The following is a 17500-nucleotide window of genomic DNA, read 5'->3' on the forward strand; positions in this document are numbered from 1 at the left end:
CAGCCACGCGAACATTTAGGATGAATTTAAGACAGAAAATTTCCATCATCTTTTGTACCAAATCCTACTCAAGATTTTGTGAACTATTTGATATTGTTTTAACTTTAACCATGTAAATTTTTATGAAATTCTTGTGAGCAGAACATGATTTTTTTTTTTTCTGAACTGAACTGCACTTTGCAAGGTGAGACATGGCATGTTGGTGTCGTTTCGAGTTTGATTGGGTTGCGTTTTGTATCATTTATTATGACTGAATTCTGTTATTAGAAGCATCAAATTTCTTTGATAATTTCTTGAGATCAATGTATAAACTGTTAACTTGTCTTCATTCTTGAAATTTCCATTGATTTCATTTCCATGAAATTTGTTTACAACAGCGTCATGGGTGTCATCATGAGCAAGTCGTTGCTGGAGCTTTGATATGTGGGTGTTGGTAGCCTGATATATTCAGAGACTTAACTATTCATCTGAAACATAGTGAGAACATAATGTGCGAAGTAACTGGTTCAAAATGTAAATTTTCCGGTCACTTCCCATACCTTTGGCTAAGGGGTGTATGAAAAATGTCACATTTTCTTACATTTTTTTATGCCAAATTAATTGAAATGAAAGCTCACCATATTCAGGGGATATTAGTAAGTTCTTTTTATCTATTTTGAGCATAATTTTTTTAAATGTTAACAGTTTTGTTTGTGTGTAGTATTTTTTTTTCTCAGGTGCATCCTTATTGTGGGGGAGTTGTGCTTCCTAATTGGCAAGTTATCCTACCTACCCATTCTCACCCTCCCTCACTCCCTCCTTCCCTTTTTCTCTTTCTCTCTTTCTCTTTCTTCCTCCCTCTCTGTCCCCCCCCCCCCCCCTTCTGTGTCTGTCTGTTTGAGGTATGAGCAGTTCCTTGACAATAAATCACCAGGGAGATATACAAGCTCTAAATCAGTAGTTCCACACACCAAAGCTAGGTCGCCAAGGATAAGTTTACATTTTTCCCCCAATATACCTATTCAAAATGTTATCAAATTATTAATCTTGTGTAAAGAATACCTAAATCATTAACATCTAAGGTTAACAAATCATAGAGACACAGACAGTTTATTATTTAGAAATCAAATTTTAAAATACTATAAACTGTCTGTGTCTCTATGATTTGTTAACCTTAGATGTTAATGATTTAGGTATTTTGAAATCAAATTTTAAAATACTATAGTGTTTATGAAGGTATATAGTCAATCTGGACAGGATTTTGTCGCATCCAAAAAAGCCTAAGATCCACTGCTCTAAATGATAGGGGATAGGTGATGTAGTTTTATTGGTCTTTACAAAGTGTGCTGGCCACAGTAATCATGTGAGTCACTGCAGGTGTAACAAGCTGATTGTGCCCTTAAGTCTTTTACTTCTTTAGATTAAGTTCATTTACAGTAAGTGTTATTTGGGCTTCTCCATAAGGGATTATCCTTTGTTTTTTTATGTCTTTGCAGTGTCATTGTAAATAATTATTGAGTGTTTGAAAGTAAAAAGACATTATTAAACCTTTTTGATGTTTGGATCCCACTGTTGGGATAATGGTGGTAAACTTGATTTACCCATTTATCTAGTCAATGGGTCTTGGACAATCAAGGCCCAAGATTACTAGGGCCTTAGTAGTTTACCATACATATAATTATGAATATTCCTCTCCGTACCTGTCGTCTTAATGTGTATTTGTTTACTTATTTGATACGTAGGAAAGAGATTGACTATGCTAACAAATTCTTTTAATTTTAACATTTGACCTTTTAATCCTTAACAGGTTACTAATTAAGTAGAACCATGTGGTCAGGTGCGCCACAATGGGCATCATGGGCCCTGCAGCCCCAGCACTACCAGAATATGAAGCCTGAGGAAGGTAAGTAGCAATTTATAGTGGAATGTCTCTCAAGTACCACAGTGAAGTCTAAATGTTGGATATTGCTCGGTTAGGTTCAAGCTTAGTAGAGTACAGTTTTATATGTGGTACCATTTATATTTAATTTTATTTACTATCTTAAGTTCTATGTACAATAATGTAATGTTCTATAACCTACCTAATTTGTATATATTATGCAGCATCCACAGTTGATTGGGCTGAACTTGCCAAGCAATGGATTCAGATGAAGGAAACAGCACCACCGGAGCAGGCCCAACCCCCCCAGGAGCACAGCCACCCTTCCCAGCCGGTGGCAAGCTCAGGGCCTGCTCCCCAAGTGCATCCTCCCGAAGATGCGGCCGCTGCAGGTGGGGGAGGAGAGATGGACATGGAGATTGAGGACGATAAGGGACCAGCAGCAAATGGCTCTGACCAGCAGAATGGTAGGGAAGAGGTTTTTATTTTTATTTCCTTCTGTATATACTGGTTATAGAAGTGTAATAGTGTAATATCATGAGAATATTTCACATACATTAAGGAACATGAACTATTTCATCATTTGATAGCATTAATCTTTAACCCAATGGCGACGGGTCACGGCTATCGCTGTCATAACAATACGCCCGATTTGAGGCGTGCGGCTGTCCGCAGCGGCGCCGCGCCAAAACGCCCCGAGGCAATGATTTGGCTTGATGCACCGAATTCACGCGCTCAGAGTCGGCGCGCTGCCGCCGTTCGCCAGAGCGTAGAGTTTTTTTTAATTTTGTATACCCGACGCCATTGGGTTAATTTAAGATTTGATTTTGCAAAATAGATAGTGAATGTGGTGAATTTTACTTAACTGAGAGCCACTAGATTAGCAAGATTTGATGAATGAAATAGATTTTGTATTAGAATTCTTGAAGATGTCTCTGATAAAATTGAAATGGAAAAAAGGAGTTCACAGGTATTAAAATCTATTCCTAGTCAAGTGTGGGGTAAATTGACAACTCTCCTTTCTTGCCGCAGGAGAATCGTGGGGGAGTTGGAATGGCGAGGGAAACTGGCCACCCACCCACACCACTGGAATGGGCTGGGGTTGGGGTTGGCCTGTTGATGCATACTCCCAGAGCAGTGCTACAAATCAAGACATAAACTCCCAACAGCATTATAGCGGAAAAGATGTAAGCCAGGCAGGGTACACCATGTATGGTAATGAGTTTTCAGCAGCCCTTGGCATGGAGATGCAGGTAGGTATCTGAGGCTCGTCATCGCTACCAGCACTGCGCTTTTGATGTTTGTTCCTCAACCTTGGTCTTGGTAACTGTAGGATATCAGAGTTATGATTTTGTTGGTACAGCGAGTTTCAGATGAATAGCAGATACTCTTAAGGGGAGTCATATACACAGAGGGTCACAGATATTAATTTTCTTATTTTTTTGGCCAGTTTTAAACACAAGTAAAAGTTTTTACATTTTTACATGAAAACCATGTACAAATATATTTATTATATTTTGTTTCTTTGAATTTATTATTGTAGATTCATGTAGGAGTATTGGCAATAGTTGTTCTTGTGATTAGAAATAAAAACTATCCACTTATACTATTTTTAAGACTTATATATGTCATATATATGTGAATATGCTAAATTTCATGGTAGCAAGTTAAATTTTTTCTCTTGTTAGTCTTTGATATTGATTGTGTGCTTTGCCCAGATAGCCAATCTTATTTGCACATTATTCTTTCTCCCTATATGTTTTAGATGATGGCTTATTGAGAAGGTATCTAAGGTTTCTGGTGTCTGAAGTTAAATGAGGTGATGCTAGTAATATGAAGAACATTTAAGGGAGCACACTATGTTTATAAATGGTTAACTTAGACTAGTACATGTTAAAGGAGAGGTTTATATAATTGATGTGTATTTTGAAAATAAATATATTTGTAAATACAAGAATAAAGGATTGTAGGTGAGTTCCTTTGTCAAGGTGGATTGTCTGAACGTAAGTGGATATTTGATGTTTATTTGATAATTTAGTATTTGGTTAATTCTGATACTATGCAGAGAATGAGATATTCAAGTATAGATGAATTCATATAATTGTTGTCTTTGCTTTAGATATGTGATCTAGGACTTTGTGAGACAATATATTGTCCTATGAAAATTACAACATTATAGTTTTACATTAGCTGCAACACAGATTTGTCTCTTGATACAAATGCACAGAGTTTGAATTGTACCCAGGATTAATAAGAGTGGCTGACATACTTCATTTTTCCCAAACAGGGTGAATATGGGTGGCCCATTGTTGGAACAGAAGGAGTGCAGGGAGAGTATGGGAGGAATGATCGAAGGGACAGGAGAGGCCGAGAATTCCAAGTGGGACCAACATACCCTGACCGCATGGTGGGCAAGGAGGCTGACTTCCAGCTGGATGCGGCACAGAGGAAAAAGCTGCCAGCCTGGATTCGAGAGGGCTTGGAGAAGATGGAGCGGGAGAAGCAGAGAAAGGTATGGATAGAGTTGGGCGTAGGGCCTTAGTTATCTGCTGTTTTGTCAAGAGCTTTTTTTTTATATAATCCGTGAAGGAGACCAAATTAAGGGTTCAGTGTATGTTAATTTTTAACCCTTCATTTTTCATTAGAATTACTGTGTGTTAAGTCACTTGAGTATTTATTACTATATAACAAAGTAATATTTTTTAATGCAGATATTTTTAGTAAGGTGAAGGTTTCTATACAAAGATTTTAGTTTACAGTAAAAAAAAAAAAAAAAAAGAATATCGAGTTGTAGGAACCAAGATGATTGTGAATTTTAAGACTGAAGAACTGATTTTTCAGATTAGGGTTTTTTGTGCATAGCAACAAGGATTAGTGACTGAGGTAAAAAGTTAGTAAATGTTTTTCATTACAGTTAGAGAAAGAAAGGCAAATGTCTGAGAAAGAGGAGATGCTGAAGAGAAAGAGGGAAGAGGAAGCCAGAGCTCGACGTATCCTAGAGGAAGATCTTGCAAATGATGGCAAACCTCGTGTGCCCAGGAAAAGTAAATTTGTAAGTAGGAATGGCTTTTTGCTGTCTGATGAAAAATATTGTTTGTTCCTAAATGAAGCTAGAAACGAATAAGGACATATACAAGACATGATCTTATTTTCCAGGACAGTGACAGTGATATGTCAGACCATAGTAGGTCAGCCAGTCCAGAGACCGCGACAACTGGTCTGGGCATGGCCAGGAAACGTCGGTCTCGCTTTGCTCCCCAGAACAGCCAAGGGGGGACAGAAGAAGATGGGGGCAGTAGAGAGGAAACTGAAGAGAAAGAGGAGGAAGTTAAAATAAGTAGGAGAATGCCTTCACCTGAACCTGCAAAGTCAGAAGAGGAGAAGATGCAAGAAATGGTGATTAGGAGAATGTTAACTCAGTCATAGTTTATAGAGTCATACATTTAGACCCTAAACTTTAAATGCAGTGCAATACCAAATAATACATCTGGGTGCATGTAGAGTCAGCAATTTGAGCAGAAAATCAGAAACACAGGAAACATAAAATTATTCTGGTCTGTAGCTCCTCAAAAGTAGGGTTTAATCATACTTTTGAGGGGCTATTTCAAAGGACACAACTTAGAGAAGGCTCAACTGCACATAACATGAAGATGTCATCCTGGTTTTATGGGTATGACATGATAGAGAATGATCGGGTGTTCCCTGGTGTGAATGAGTTAAAGATAAACATCCTGAATGTATTCCAAAAACCTCTTTTTCCATAGTTATGACATCACAATATTTCAGTCATGCCTGTTGTATATTTGGAAGTTAGGTAAATGACAAGAAAATTAAGTTACTCTTGCATTTATATCTGTATAGCAGGAATCTCGTACTATAAAATTTATATTCATAACTTAGTGGTCATTTGTTTGTTAAAGAAATTAATTATATTAATAGTAATTTTTTTCTATTTAATATTTTTTGTACATTAATTTTTTTATTGTGAATTACAAGTATCTCATGAGTAAAATTCATTCACTTATTATTATTATTATTATAGAAGAAAATAGAACTAACTTTCTTCATTTTTGTGTATGTAATGTATATGGAATAAAAAAATGAAAAAGTTAGAACTGGTGTATATATAATTATTTGTTCTTTTTCAGATGCTGAAATTGCGACGTTGGATGACAGAAATTTTACTGGACGTTACTACAGAAATGATGGAGGAGGTTGCATCTGAAGTGTTGAATCGTGCCCGTATGAAAGGTACACCTTTCACTGGTGTCAGTTGTGTGGGCAGGGTTGTTAGTACTGTAGCTCTGCACTGGCAGAGCCTGACTCTCAGCAGTCGTTTTGGGATACCGTAAAGTCATTATTCTGCTGATTCAGTGAGGAATCTTAATGCTGAAAAAGAAATAATTAATGATGTGCTCGTTGGTTGTGACTTTGTGGTCTTTGGAAGGAGCATTTGTACTTAAATTCTAAAGCGTAATTATTAATCACCTTAGATTTCTCAAAGATGTTATTCTGTATTTTTTTTTTTTTTTTTTTTTTTTTTTCCAAAGTAGATTAATGGAATGAGGGTTTGGTTAGAAATGTTATGAATAAGAGAGAGGTCTGCATTACCATAATGGCTTGTGAACTATGCCTTGAACTGCATAGGAAAAGTTGTGTATGGTCTCACCAGTTTCCAATTTCCAGACTTAAAACCTTGTCAGAACAAGTTTTAAGATCCCCTTTCAAATGAGACCTTAAAAGTTGTGAAGTGAGCACCAACTTTAGTCCTGATAAGTGGTGTGGGTGGCCTCTTTCCTCTTGATATAAACAGTCACTTCCCTTATAGAGGTGAGAGCTTGTATCTGCTTAGTGTGGTAAGGCTGGTCTGCCGGGGGTCTCCCGCAACACCACTAAAGTTCCTGTGTTTGTCTAAAGCTCCGGCAGTTCAGGTGAAGAAGAGCTCAGCCCTTGCCTCTTTGTCGGGCGGAATTGGTAAGTTGAAACCAACCTTTTCTGTTGCCTAGCATAGTTGCTTTTTATTTATTTATTTTTAAACTCTACAAAGTGCATTGTATGATAAATGAAAAGTGTATGCAATGGAGCTGGGTGCTATGGGCTTGTTCCCTTTCTCATTTTCCCCATCAGTAAGAAGTCTTGAGTTCTTATTTTGTATGTTGTTCCACTTGAAAAATGTTGTGCTATGTCCCTTGAGCATTTGAAATGGGATGGAATAAACATATTGTTCTTTAGGGGGAACGAAGCAGTAGGATTGTCTTCAGGGGTTAGAAAAGAGTAGTGCATAGTGGTTTTTTTTTCTATTTTTAAAATAAACATTTCAGTGGTCTGAAATGTAGATAGGAAAGGGTTGATGGGACCCTGATTCAATTGATGACAACGGGGTGGGAACCATGTGCTTTTAAGCTAGTGGAAATTTCATAAACAAGGGAAGAAATAGTCACTAGCACCACATTATATGAGGATAACAGAATGTTGTATTTCAGGGCTAGGCATCTACAGCGATAGTGAAAGCGATGGAGATGGATCTGGTGGTGAGGGAGGCGGCATGCATGGTGAAACTGACAGTGATGAGGAACTGAGGCAGACTATCAGGCGTAAGCGACGGGACTTCCAAGCCACGGAGAGGATGATCCTTCAGAGACTCCATGCTGAGGAGATGGCAGAGAGAAGCCGGAAACACAATGTCCAACATGAGTCCCACTCTGAGGACGACTCCAAGGTGGATGGGGGGGTGATGCAAGTCTCCGGGGAGGATAGGAGGAGACGGGCAAGCAAAGACAGGGAGGGAGACAAGCATGGGGAGGAGACAAAACCAGAGGAGGACTCAGATGAAGACAAGAATCCACCTGCAGCTGTGGGTAGGTTAATGACTAATTTGGTGATTGTCCTGCATATAAGTGCAAATGAGTCACTTAGTATAACTGGTATTATTTCTTTTTGAGAAATAATGAAAGCATAAAGTAAAGATCTCTTTGACTTAGGTTTCAGTTATTAAAATTGCATTAACAATCATAATTTCTCTTTTTGTTGTGCACAGGAAACATAAAACCAATGAAATTTGTACCGCCCCAAGACCCAGAGGTAGACTCAACTCAGCCTGACAATGGTACTCCCAGTGGCTCTGTTAAAGGAGATGATGACTCTAAAGACTCAGGTCAAAGCTTAGATTCAGAACAAGATTCAAAATCTTCCATTAGTGATCATTCCCGCTCAAGTGAGGGGAAGAAAAAGAAGAGGCGGAAGTCTAAGAAAGATAAAAAGAAGAGCTCTAAGAGGTCACATAGAAGTGAGGAAAGGGAGGGGAGGAAGAGGAGTCGGTCAGGAAGTAGGGATAGGGAAGAAAGAAGGGAGCACAAAAAGAAGAAGAAACGGAAAGAGATCAGCCGTAGTCGAAGTAGGAGCTCTGAGGAATATAATAGGTACAAAAGTAGGAGTAAGAGTAGGGAGAGCTACAGGAGGAGGAGGGATGGAAGTCACAGCCCAAGTGAGGAGAGAGGATCCTGGAGAAGATATAGCAGAGATAGATCTAGATCTAAGGGTAGGGATAGATCAAGGGGAAGAAATAGAGAGAGATCAAGAGATAGACATAGAAGTAGATCTAGAGGTAGGAAGGGCAGTCGATCTAGGGATAGGAAACGAGGTAGAGACAGAAGTAACGACAGCAGGTCAGGATACCGTCACAGCAGTAGGTCTCGGGGGAGGGACCATCGTAGAAGTTTTAGAGATGGTAGTGAGGATAGTAGAGTGGGCAGAAGTAGCAGACGACGTTCTCACTCATGCAGCCGTAGCAGAAGTCGTAGCAGGGACTATGGACGCAAGAAGGACCGGTATATTTCTAGGTCACGTTCTACATCAAGAACACCCAAGAGATCCAAGAAGCGTCGCCGCTCACGGTCATGTAGTTCCTCTGTGTCACTCCCCAAGAAATGGAAAAGAAGATCCCGGTCGTCATCGTAGGCAAGTGAAGGTCCTAGCGTGAGTGCTGTGGTAAGACAACACCAAGGTAAGTTGTCACTGTTCTGTATAGTGTCTGTGGACTTCTGGTTTCAGGTCATCGAACATTTCGCAGCTCCAGGGAAAGTGCTCTCTCAAATTCTTGCAGAGAAAGCTAACAGTTTGAGAGACAGAAAGCAGAAAGTTTCGGTTTGTTTGGTTTTCATCCAAGTCTTTGATAATGGTGGGGAATAAGATGGAGGAATGTCATATTGATAATTTTTTCACTGAGGCACTACATTTGTAATTCATTCCATATCAATTAGGTCTAGTCTGTCATGAATATCTCTGAAAAGGAGGCAACAGATATTCTTTATGTTTTATTTTCTTTTTCAGCACCTGCCTTGCACAGCCCATCGTTTGGAGTTGCATCCCCTGTCATTTTTGACACTAGTATATCCAAAGATAGGTCAATTTTGTGTATAGTGCTAATATTGCAATTAGCCATGTAATTTATTGTGATAATTCTGGTCTTGTACTGGAAGCCTGAGAGAGGCATTGCTGTCATTTCAATACAAGTCTCTTATTTCAGGAAAGAAAAGATGTATACTCATTGAACTTGATTAAAGACCTTATGAGAACAGTAATTTTTGTAGGTTCACATTAATGACATGTATTGTTCTCATATCACTGTCTAGTTCAAGTTCATGAGCTTTGTCTCCTTTTACTTTTCAGGTTCTGTTTTTTAAAAGCTTGCTCATGTAGTCTAGAATAAATGTCATAAATTACCTTTATGGTTTGAATGGCCTTTTGTTGCGTACTATTACTAATAGCATTGTTAGGAATACACAGAGCAGAGAAAGAAATTGGCATTCATTAATAATGAAATGAATGGAAATTTGGTCTCTTGTTGTCTTGACACTTAAACTGTCAGATTTCTTTTACTATTGCTTCGCAAGTACCTTTTTTTTATGGAAAGAGATATCCCTATTGTTTTAATTGGGATGAAGTCGTAATTATATTTATTTATTTATTTTTTCTTTTCATGTGAAGAATAAGTGTTAATAGTAAGGTTTTGATTATTATAGGGAAGATCAACTATTTTGAATCCTTTTAGTTTATTAATCTTTATTTTAAGGAATAAAAACTTGGTTTCTAATCTTTATTTTTAAAGAATAGAAAGTAGGTTTCTTGATTATACATGTGATGGACTGTTTATCAATTGTGCACTTTAGGTGTTGAAGATTTTTTTATGAAAAGCATGTGTTGTTGATAAAAAACATTACACCACTAAATGTTGTGAATTAAAAGATAGTGACAGCAGCTTGAATAATGCTCAATAGGTGGTGTAGGATGTGCATCAGCTTTGCTGTATCAGTATGCATATATGCTGATACTTTTGCTAGTACATACACTTGGTAGGATTAAGGAGTGATTGAAAGTGAGCTGTCTCAGGCAAGTCTTTATTCAAATTAAAATACAGTGATTCTAATAATAAGCTGAGAGAGGGAAAAAAAACTAAGGCAGAGGAACAAATTAAATATCCAAGTTTTGCCTACCATCATACCTCTTATAATGAAACCTAATTTACTGATTTTACATAGATTCCCAATTTTTTTTTTCTTTTTTAAGATGATGCAAACTTGTACAATATGAAAATTGAGATATTTCCTTTAGGTTTCCATAAGCAATAAAACCTGATATTCTAGGAAGTGGTGGTGCATATTTCACTATTTTTAACAGCAAGATTTTTAGCATTCCTATATCATATTGTCGGCTTTGTTTGTGAAGTTTGCTTGGGGAACCCATGTACTTGTTATTACAGTGAAAGCTTGTACAGGGATGTCTATGAAAATGATAGTGTTTAGAAATTTGAGCAGTTGTGTTCAAGAGAGATTTCAAATAAAGGTTCAACAGACAATGCCCATTACAAGAGGTGTGGTGGTAAAAGTATTATGGTGAAAGATACATATACTTTCACTTATCTCTGTATGTGAAATGTTCTATATTTTTTTCTTTTATGTAATATTACCACATTTTAATACAATTTTGCATACAAATGCATATCCAATTTTAGTGTAAAAAAAAGTACTAATCATCATTTTGTAATATAAGTGTTTATAAAGAGAGGACAGTTGACAAAATAGTCTTTCCAATCTAAACACCAGCCAGATGTCAATCTTGAGTTTGATTCATATATAAGTAATAAAAAGTTAAATGCAATTCCTGAAAATAATTTGTAAGAGTACAAAGGAAAATTTGGTAAAAGTGTGCTTTTAGGTATTGATAGTCCAAAAATAAAGCTGATTCTTGGTAACATTTAGAACAAAGTAAATAGTAGTAAAGGGTATGTATATATATATATATATATATATACCTATATGACACTGTTTTGGTTACTGGCAGATTGGAAAGAGACTAGATTTACTTTATTTTTTTATGGAAACTTTCAGCAAGGTTAAGCCATAATAATTTTATTTGGTCACTGAACAGGCACTGATACAAGTCTATTTCCCTTACAGATTAATCAGTGATAATCAAATTGATCATTTTATACTATTTGGAAAGATTTAAATGTACATTATTAGTAATCAGTGAGTAAGCGCAAGAGTAGGGGAAGACTTCTATTGGTATTTTTTTCTTTTGTCTGATATAGTAAAAATATACTTACTGTATCGTATGATTTTGTCACTTTTATTATATAAACACCAGTTTGGCAAACAAATAATTTATTTACACCAATGACACCTATCACAGCTATATACGCTTGTATTTTGTGGTTTCAATTTTTATTGACTTTTTTGATGCGAACTGTGAAATGATATGTGAAACAGAAGGTATGTAAAAGAGGAAGAAATAAATATGATAACTGTATGTTTGTTTTCATTAAAATCAAGGTTTTCATTACCAATAACATCAATGAACTTTCCTTTACCAACAGATGAGTAAATTATCAGAAAAGCATATAAAAAAGGAATCCTGAGAAAATGTGACTTAAAATGCTGATTAATTTTGCACTTTGGTTATGCTGTAGTTTGGTTACAAAATAAGTTGAGCCATGTATTTGCTTGAGGAAAATTATCATGAGTTTTTAAACTGCCTGACCTTAATTTTTTTTTTTTTTTTTTTTTTTTGGGTAATTTTACATTAATGCCTACTTATCATATTTAAAAAGTGTGCAACTAAATAGTGCTACAAAAATGTCCAAAGAAGGCCATATTTGCAGTATTTTCAGTAAATCAAAGCTCCATTCATTCAAGACCATTTTATAGACTAGGTATTTTGCAAAGGCATTGATGCATTAACCTAATTTAATTTATAGCAAGGCAATATGTCACTACACTAGTGAAATGGGTTGAACCTATCATATTACTGATCACAATGTTTGAGGCTGCTAGCAGTAAACACCTTTTTTTTTCTCACACTTTCTGAACAAAACCTCTTTGAAGCATGTGCATATGCCAATGGAATTATTTTCCATGAAAATACTTTAAAAATAAACTTTTGTTTCTTTTGAGATGAAAAACAAAGAAAATAGTGCACAACATTATAGCAATTAAAAAGTGAGCCTCTTTATGATTGTGGTTCATATCACAGTTAATATTGTAACATGAAAAGCTTGACAGAACTTAATAAAATATTTTGGTTCTTCTACCTACGTATATATATATATATATCAAACATAATCTTTGCTAAATTTAGCAATGGCATCATGTTTTGAATAAGCCATCATACAAGTATATTTTTGTAAATACTTTGTATTTTTTCGTTACTGGAGGACTTTAAATTACTATTTTTCAGTGCCCAAGTTTAAAACTGTCACCAGGGATAGTCCTCAGCAAAAAAAAAAAAATACATGTTTAATATCACTTGCACTAAAAGCTGCACTTTGAAGATCTAATCTGGGAGATATTAGTTGGGCAGAATATTTCTTAAAAATATAAGACATGCAATTAATATGATGAGTGAATCATTAGAAATATGCACCGGCCTGTGTAATTACTGATTGTAAAGTGAATTAAATGTAGCAGGCAGGCTTCTGGTTAGCAGTGAAAACTGATCTGTTTTTTGTTATGTACCATGATGTGCATACCTATTTAGGTCTTCATCAAGACTAATATATTTATTTAACATATAAATTTCACTAAGTTTATCTGGAGTATTTCATGTTCATATAATTGTGTTAACTGCAATAATCACTCTTCTTAAACTCAGGTGAAAGTTAATTGTTGTCTTAAAAACTTGCAAAACTAAGAAACAGGTATTTCGTTATGTGGACCAAAGCTTCATAGTATTTTCCTGGTTGTAAGTACCGATTTGAAAAACAGAAATACACATACTGTGTATATGTATATGTATGTGTATATGCATGTGCGTGCGCATGTGTGCGAGCGTGTGTGTATGTATGCACATGTGGGGTTGACATGTGTACATGTGTACATGTGCTTGTGCGTGAGCATGCTTGTGCATGTGCTTGGGTGCGGATGTGTCTAGGCATGTGCTTGTGAGACACCCATTTTTTATATGTAAAGCTATAAGGAAAACAGGTATTTTATAAACATAAGTAAACTCTGAGCATTTACATCCATTACCTAATATAAATTTCACCATATAAAATTTATAAAACTCCAAACTAATTCCTTACATCTTTATCAAGGCCACCTCTAACCAAGTTACTTATGCAATATATTAGAATATTATTTTTTTTGAATGGTAATTACAAGAAAATAATACTATGAATAAATACATTTAAAGCTACAGTACAACCAAAACAAGACGGAAAATTATTTCAATTTAGCGTTCAAAACTAAACCAACCTCTACATAAAGAAATATCTCTGCTTAAGTCACACAGCCTAACCTGGCACTTCTGTGAAAAAAAAAAAAAAAAAAAAAAACCCTTGGACATTCATGTAATAAAGCATCTTACATCTAAACTTGAACTAAAAAGTATCGTGAAGTACACCTTAATAATTATGAATCTTGAACACATGTACTCTGCTATAATAATATTCATAACCGTAATCACCAAAATCCATTATATGTTCAACACTAGTTAGGTTCATATGAATGTGAGCAACTAAAATGTAGAAAAATAAGTGGTTTGAAAGTGGATTAACTTTGCAGAAAAGTAGTTTTAGTGTGGATTAACCTTGTGTATTCAGGAGAGAAAGGGTAGGGGGTAATAAGGAAGAGAAGACCAATAAAAAATATGTGAGTAGTGTAAAAAAAAAAAAAAAAAAAAAAAGAAAGATGACTTTGGCATTCTTACATAACTGAAGACCTTTGGTACTGGAGTAAACTGAACCATATTATTATTATCATTATTGTATTATCATTATTATTCTTAGCATGATTAAAAATGAGGTAAAGCTTTGGGTTAGTAAGTTTTCAAAGCAGCTGTTCCAACACATGCTTTGTGGATCTTTCCTTTTAAAGAAATGTTGGCACATGGATGGCTGTTCAAAGTACCATTCCTGTATTTGGTAACTAAATATTCATTGCACTTATGTTGCATACAATAAATATTCAATAACTGCACTATAGTTTTCTCTGAATACAATATTAAAAAAGACCGATTTTCATCTCAATTTTTCACATTCATTCTCTGTCTGATATACAAGTAATTTCACTATGAGCCTGGGATATCCTCTCCAAATTTGCTAATGTGAGCTGCCCGTTTTGCTTCCTGTAAGATCTGAAATGGGAAGTGCAACTATTTAGTTTGGTTAAAAGTAAGTTAAAATATGTTACAGGAGCCTTTCTCCTCCCATTATCAATATTCATTATGAATAGGAATGTGTATATGTATGATTCTCTAGTCAATTGAATAGTTAAAAAGAACATAACAAAATATGCAATAGAAATATGAAGACTTTACAATCAGGATATAATTAGTCCATTGGATCTAAGTGATGTTAGCATCAAATCATGACAAAAATTGGCTGGCTGAGAGCTAGGTTGAGGGGAATATGCTGTCATGGAAAATTTGGCTGAGGGCTGAGGTCACAGAAATGTGCCATTATGAAAAATGTGGCTGAATGCATAAAGCTCTTGCAGGGAGATTTGACTGAGTGGGCATTGAGAAAGGGGTCCTTGCATTATTTTCACTGGTAAATGAGGGTGGAATGTACCATCTGTGAGCCATGGCTAGAAGAGTATCTGCTCCACAGAGGACACTCATTTCATGCTCAGGATCTTATTCCTGCCCTACCCTGAATAACGAAACAAGGTGATTATGTTACTTATTGTTACTTCAGGATTGTTGTTATTTAGAGATAATATGGAGTCTGCTCATTGAAAAGAGTCTATTACCATCTTTAAACAGCATAACAAATGACACAGATCTTGGAGAATGACAAAATAGAAAAAAATGCTAATAACATTACAAATGGAAGGCATTTAGTCTTGACATCACATGAGTGTTCATGTAGGCTGGGTCTACAAGCCACACACCCGGGGAAAGTCAACACTCAAGTAAGCCTAATGGCCAGATTCTGGAATTGAGTACAATTAAAGAAATTACTTTGAAAAAACTCAACTGATTACCTCATGATGTATATAGGAGTCACATGAATAGCACCAAACAGACAAGTCAGCATAACTTAGCACCATGTAATGTTCTTGTGTTACACCATGCATCAGCATATGCTCATTTACAAATCGTCCACACATAACCTGTAATTAAGTAATTAATATTTAGGAAGTAGAGCAATGTTAGCTACATCGTCATAAAAAGAAAAAGAAGTTGAAGAAACTTTCATAAGTATAGTCCATATTTATCTTTTTGTTCAGATCAGGTCAAGAAAAATTATGTTTAAAATGCTTGAACAGTGACTTTTAATAATGATCATTCTTTTTCTTCCAATCAGCCTGGATGGCATGAATACATGTCATGGACCTCTGTATTATAAGTTCATCTACTATCTTTACACAAAGATGGCCCTACCAGTATCAAGTCACTAAAGAGCCAGTTATTAGTCCTACCAATCTCACTTGTTTACCATTTTCCTTGATTTTTGGAATGCTTCATTTGTATTATTTAATGTCTTTAATGTCATTAATATTTTATTAACAATTTAATAATCATCAATAAATATAATAACAATATCAATATCAATTGTATTAGAAAGAAAAACACACAAATTCAAGGAATGGGGAATTCAGGTGCAGTCACTAGGGCCAACTAACATATTCCTTGGTGGCTGAGCATATGTAGAGATATCTGTATGTAAAAAAATTCACAAGACTATAGAGTGGACTGAACATAAATCCATTGTCACTGGGTTAACTTTAACCTGAATAATGACCCAAGAACCTATGATCTAAAAATAGAATGTTCCATAGTTTCCCCATTTGATATTTAAATTCTTGATAAACCTGAATTCAATTGTAACCACTGAATTTATATAATTGTGATATTTATTATAAACTATAACCAAAACAAAACATTCTCACCTTGTAGCAGGTGAGACAAACCCAATTTTCTGCCAAGTCTTTGCACTCTTCACATGGACTGAAGGCATCCAAGCTATTGTTTGGCACAGGGTTCACTGACTCCAAGTGAGGACACCATTGCAAAGGAACAACTGCATACATAGACTGTGGGTTACATGAAACTCAATTATTACAATATAACCTTAAACCACTTTTACAATTAACTTTCATGACTGTTATATACATATATAATAAAAAACATGAAAAAATATGACTAAATAAGAGCTAGATGAAAATGTCTAACCTCTGCTCCTGAAAGTTCTGTGAGTAAAAAAGTGTTAAGGCCTTCGTCTGATGTGGCACAAGTGCCTCCTACAGCTCCATCCTCCTCTTCCATCTTCACATCAACAACTTCCATAGATTTGGCTCCTTTCCCTTCTTTGCCCAGACTCATTTGGCTGAGGGTGCTTGTTAATTCATCAAGACCTAATTAGAAGAAAAGAGGGGGAAATATGAACAAGAATAGAAAAAGGAAAAATGCAGGAACATGTATGATAAAAGCCATAGTCACTATGATCATATTTCTCAAAATATCAGTCAGCTGACCCATGAATATGAAAATATTACCAGTTTTCCCATCTGGGGTCTCAGGACTTCTATGAACAAGATCGACAGATGGAGATTGTTTTGTGGTCTTTTTAGATTTCCGACTGCTAGGTGACATTCCTTTACTCTGAATTGAAGTTTGCATATAAGATAATGAGTATTTTATTAGGTATATGAACAGTTATTGGAGAATGAAAGTCAATAAACATATATCTCATAAATATATATGCAGTAGTCCATTAGCTATTTTGATTTGGAATGCTTACCTTCAAGTCTAATGCTGACCAGAACTTCTGATGTACAGACACGACATTGCTCAAAGTCTCACAGGCACTTGGACATGCTGCAAGGCCCTGACTGAGAGGGATGAGAGGATCCCCTAAAAGAGCCTTTGCACACATGGTCATACAGTAACTGATCGAGTTCAAGTTGTATCCACCTTCTAGAGCAATAATAACTCGACCACCAGCAAGGCATGACAACAGTTTTGTCATATGGCCATAGCATTCAGGGGAAACTCTGCAGCCTGGAAAGAATAGCAAAACTCAACTGGATACTAAAACAACAGAGAAGTCCCTGATATTTAATGAATACTTGGAGACACTAGTTGTCTCTCACACACACACACACACACACACACACACACACACACACACACACACACACA

General features: G+C 35.9%; 2 protein-coding genes across 8 annotated transcripts in view; one reads left to right on the plus strand and one right to left on the minus strand.

The window, feature by feature from the left end:
- The window catches only part of LOC125041910 (arginine/serine-rich protein PNISR-like), a 10943-nt gene extending 1363 nt beyond the window's left edge, over window positions 1-9580 (plus strand). Inside the window, exons 2-12 of one of the 2 annotated variants that reach the window (XM_047637305.1) lie at window positions 1787-1882; window positions 2083-2325; window positions 2891-3045; window positions 4146-4370; window positions 4773-4910; window positions 5015-5254; window positions 6007-6109; window positions 6776-6832; window positions 7342-7716; window positions 7896-8861; window positions 9188-9580. In XM_047637305.1, coding sequence (XP_047493261.1) covers window positions 1807-1882; window positions 2083-2325; window positions 2891-3045; window positions 4146-4370; window positions 4773-4910; window positions 5015-5254; window positions 6007-6109; window positions 6776-6832; window positions 7342-7716; window positions 7896-8815 — 2532 coding nt within the window. In that variant the 5' untranslated portion in view covers window positions 1787-1806 and the 3' untranslated portion in view covers window positions 8816-8861; window positions 9188-9580. Of the gene's footprint in view, window positions 1-1786; window positions 1883-2082; window positions 2326-2890; window positions 3046-4145; window positions 4371-4772; window positions 4911-5014; window positions 5255-6006; window positions 6110-6775; window positions 6833-7341; window positions 7717-7895 lie in introns of both variants that reach the window. The other variant, XM_047637304.1, reaches the window with a different exon arrangement.
- A 658-nt stretch (window positions 9581-10238) lies between these two features.
- The window catches only part of LOC125041909 (histone deacetylase 6-like), a 36301-nt gene continuing 29039 nt past the window's right edge, over window positions 10239-17500 (minus strand). For all 6 annotated transcript variants that reach the window (XM_047637301.1, XM_047637300.1, XM_047637299.1 and 3 more), the window contains 6 exons: window positions 17100-17359; window positions 16855-16960; window positions 16532-16713; window positions 16249-16392; window positions 15340-15468; window positions 10239-14488 (listed from right to left, as the gene is read on the minus strand). In XM_047637301.1, coding sequence (XP_047493257.1) covers window positions 14423-14488; window positions 15340-15468; window positions 16249-16392; window positions 16532-16713; window positions 16855-16960; window positions 17100-17359 — 887 coding nt within the window. In that variant the 3' untranslated portion in view covers window positions 10239-14422. The remainder of the gene's footprint in view (window positions 14489-15339; window positions 15469-16248; window positions 16393-16531; window positions 16714-16854; window positions 16961-17099; window positions 17360-17500) is intronic.

The sequence above is a fragment of the Penaeus chinensis genome, chromosome 31 (assembly GCF_019202785.1).
Source record: "Penaeus chinensis breed Huanghai No. 1 chromosome 31, ASM1920278v2, whole genome shotgun sequence".
Lineage (NCBI taxonomy): Eukaryota > Metazoa > Arthropoda > Malacostraca > Decapoda > Penaeidae > Penaeus > Penaeus chinensis.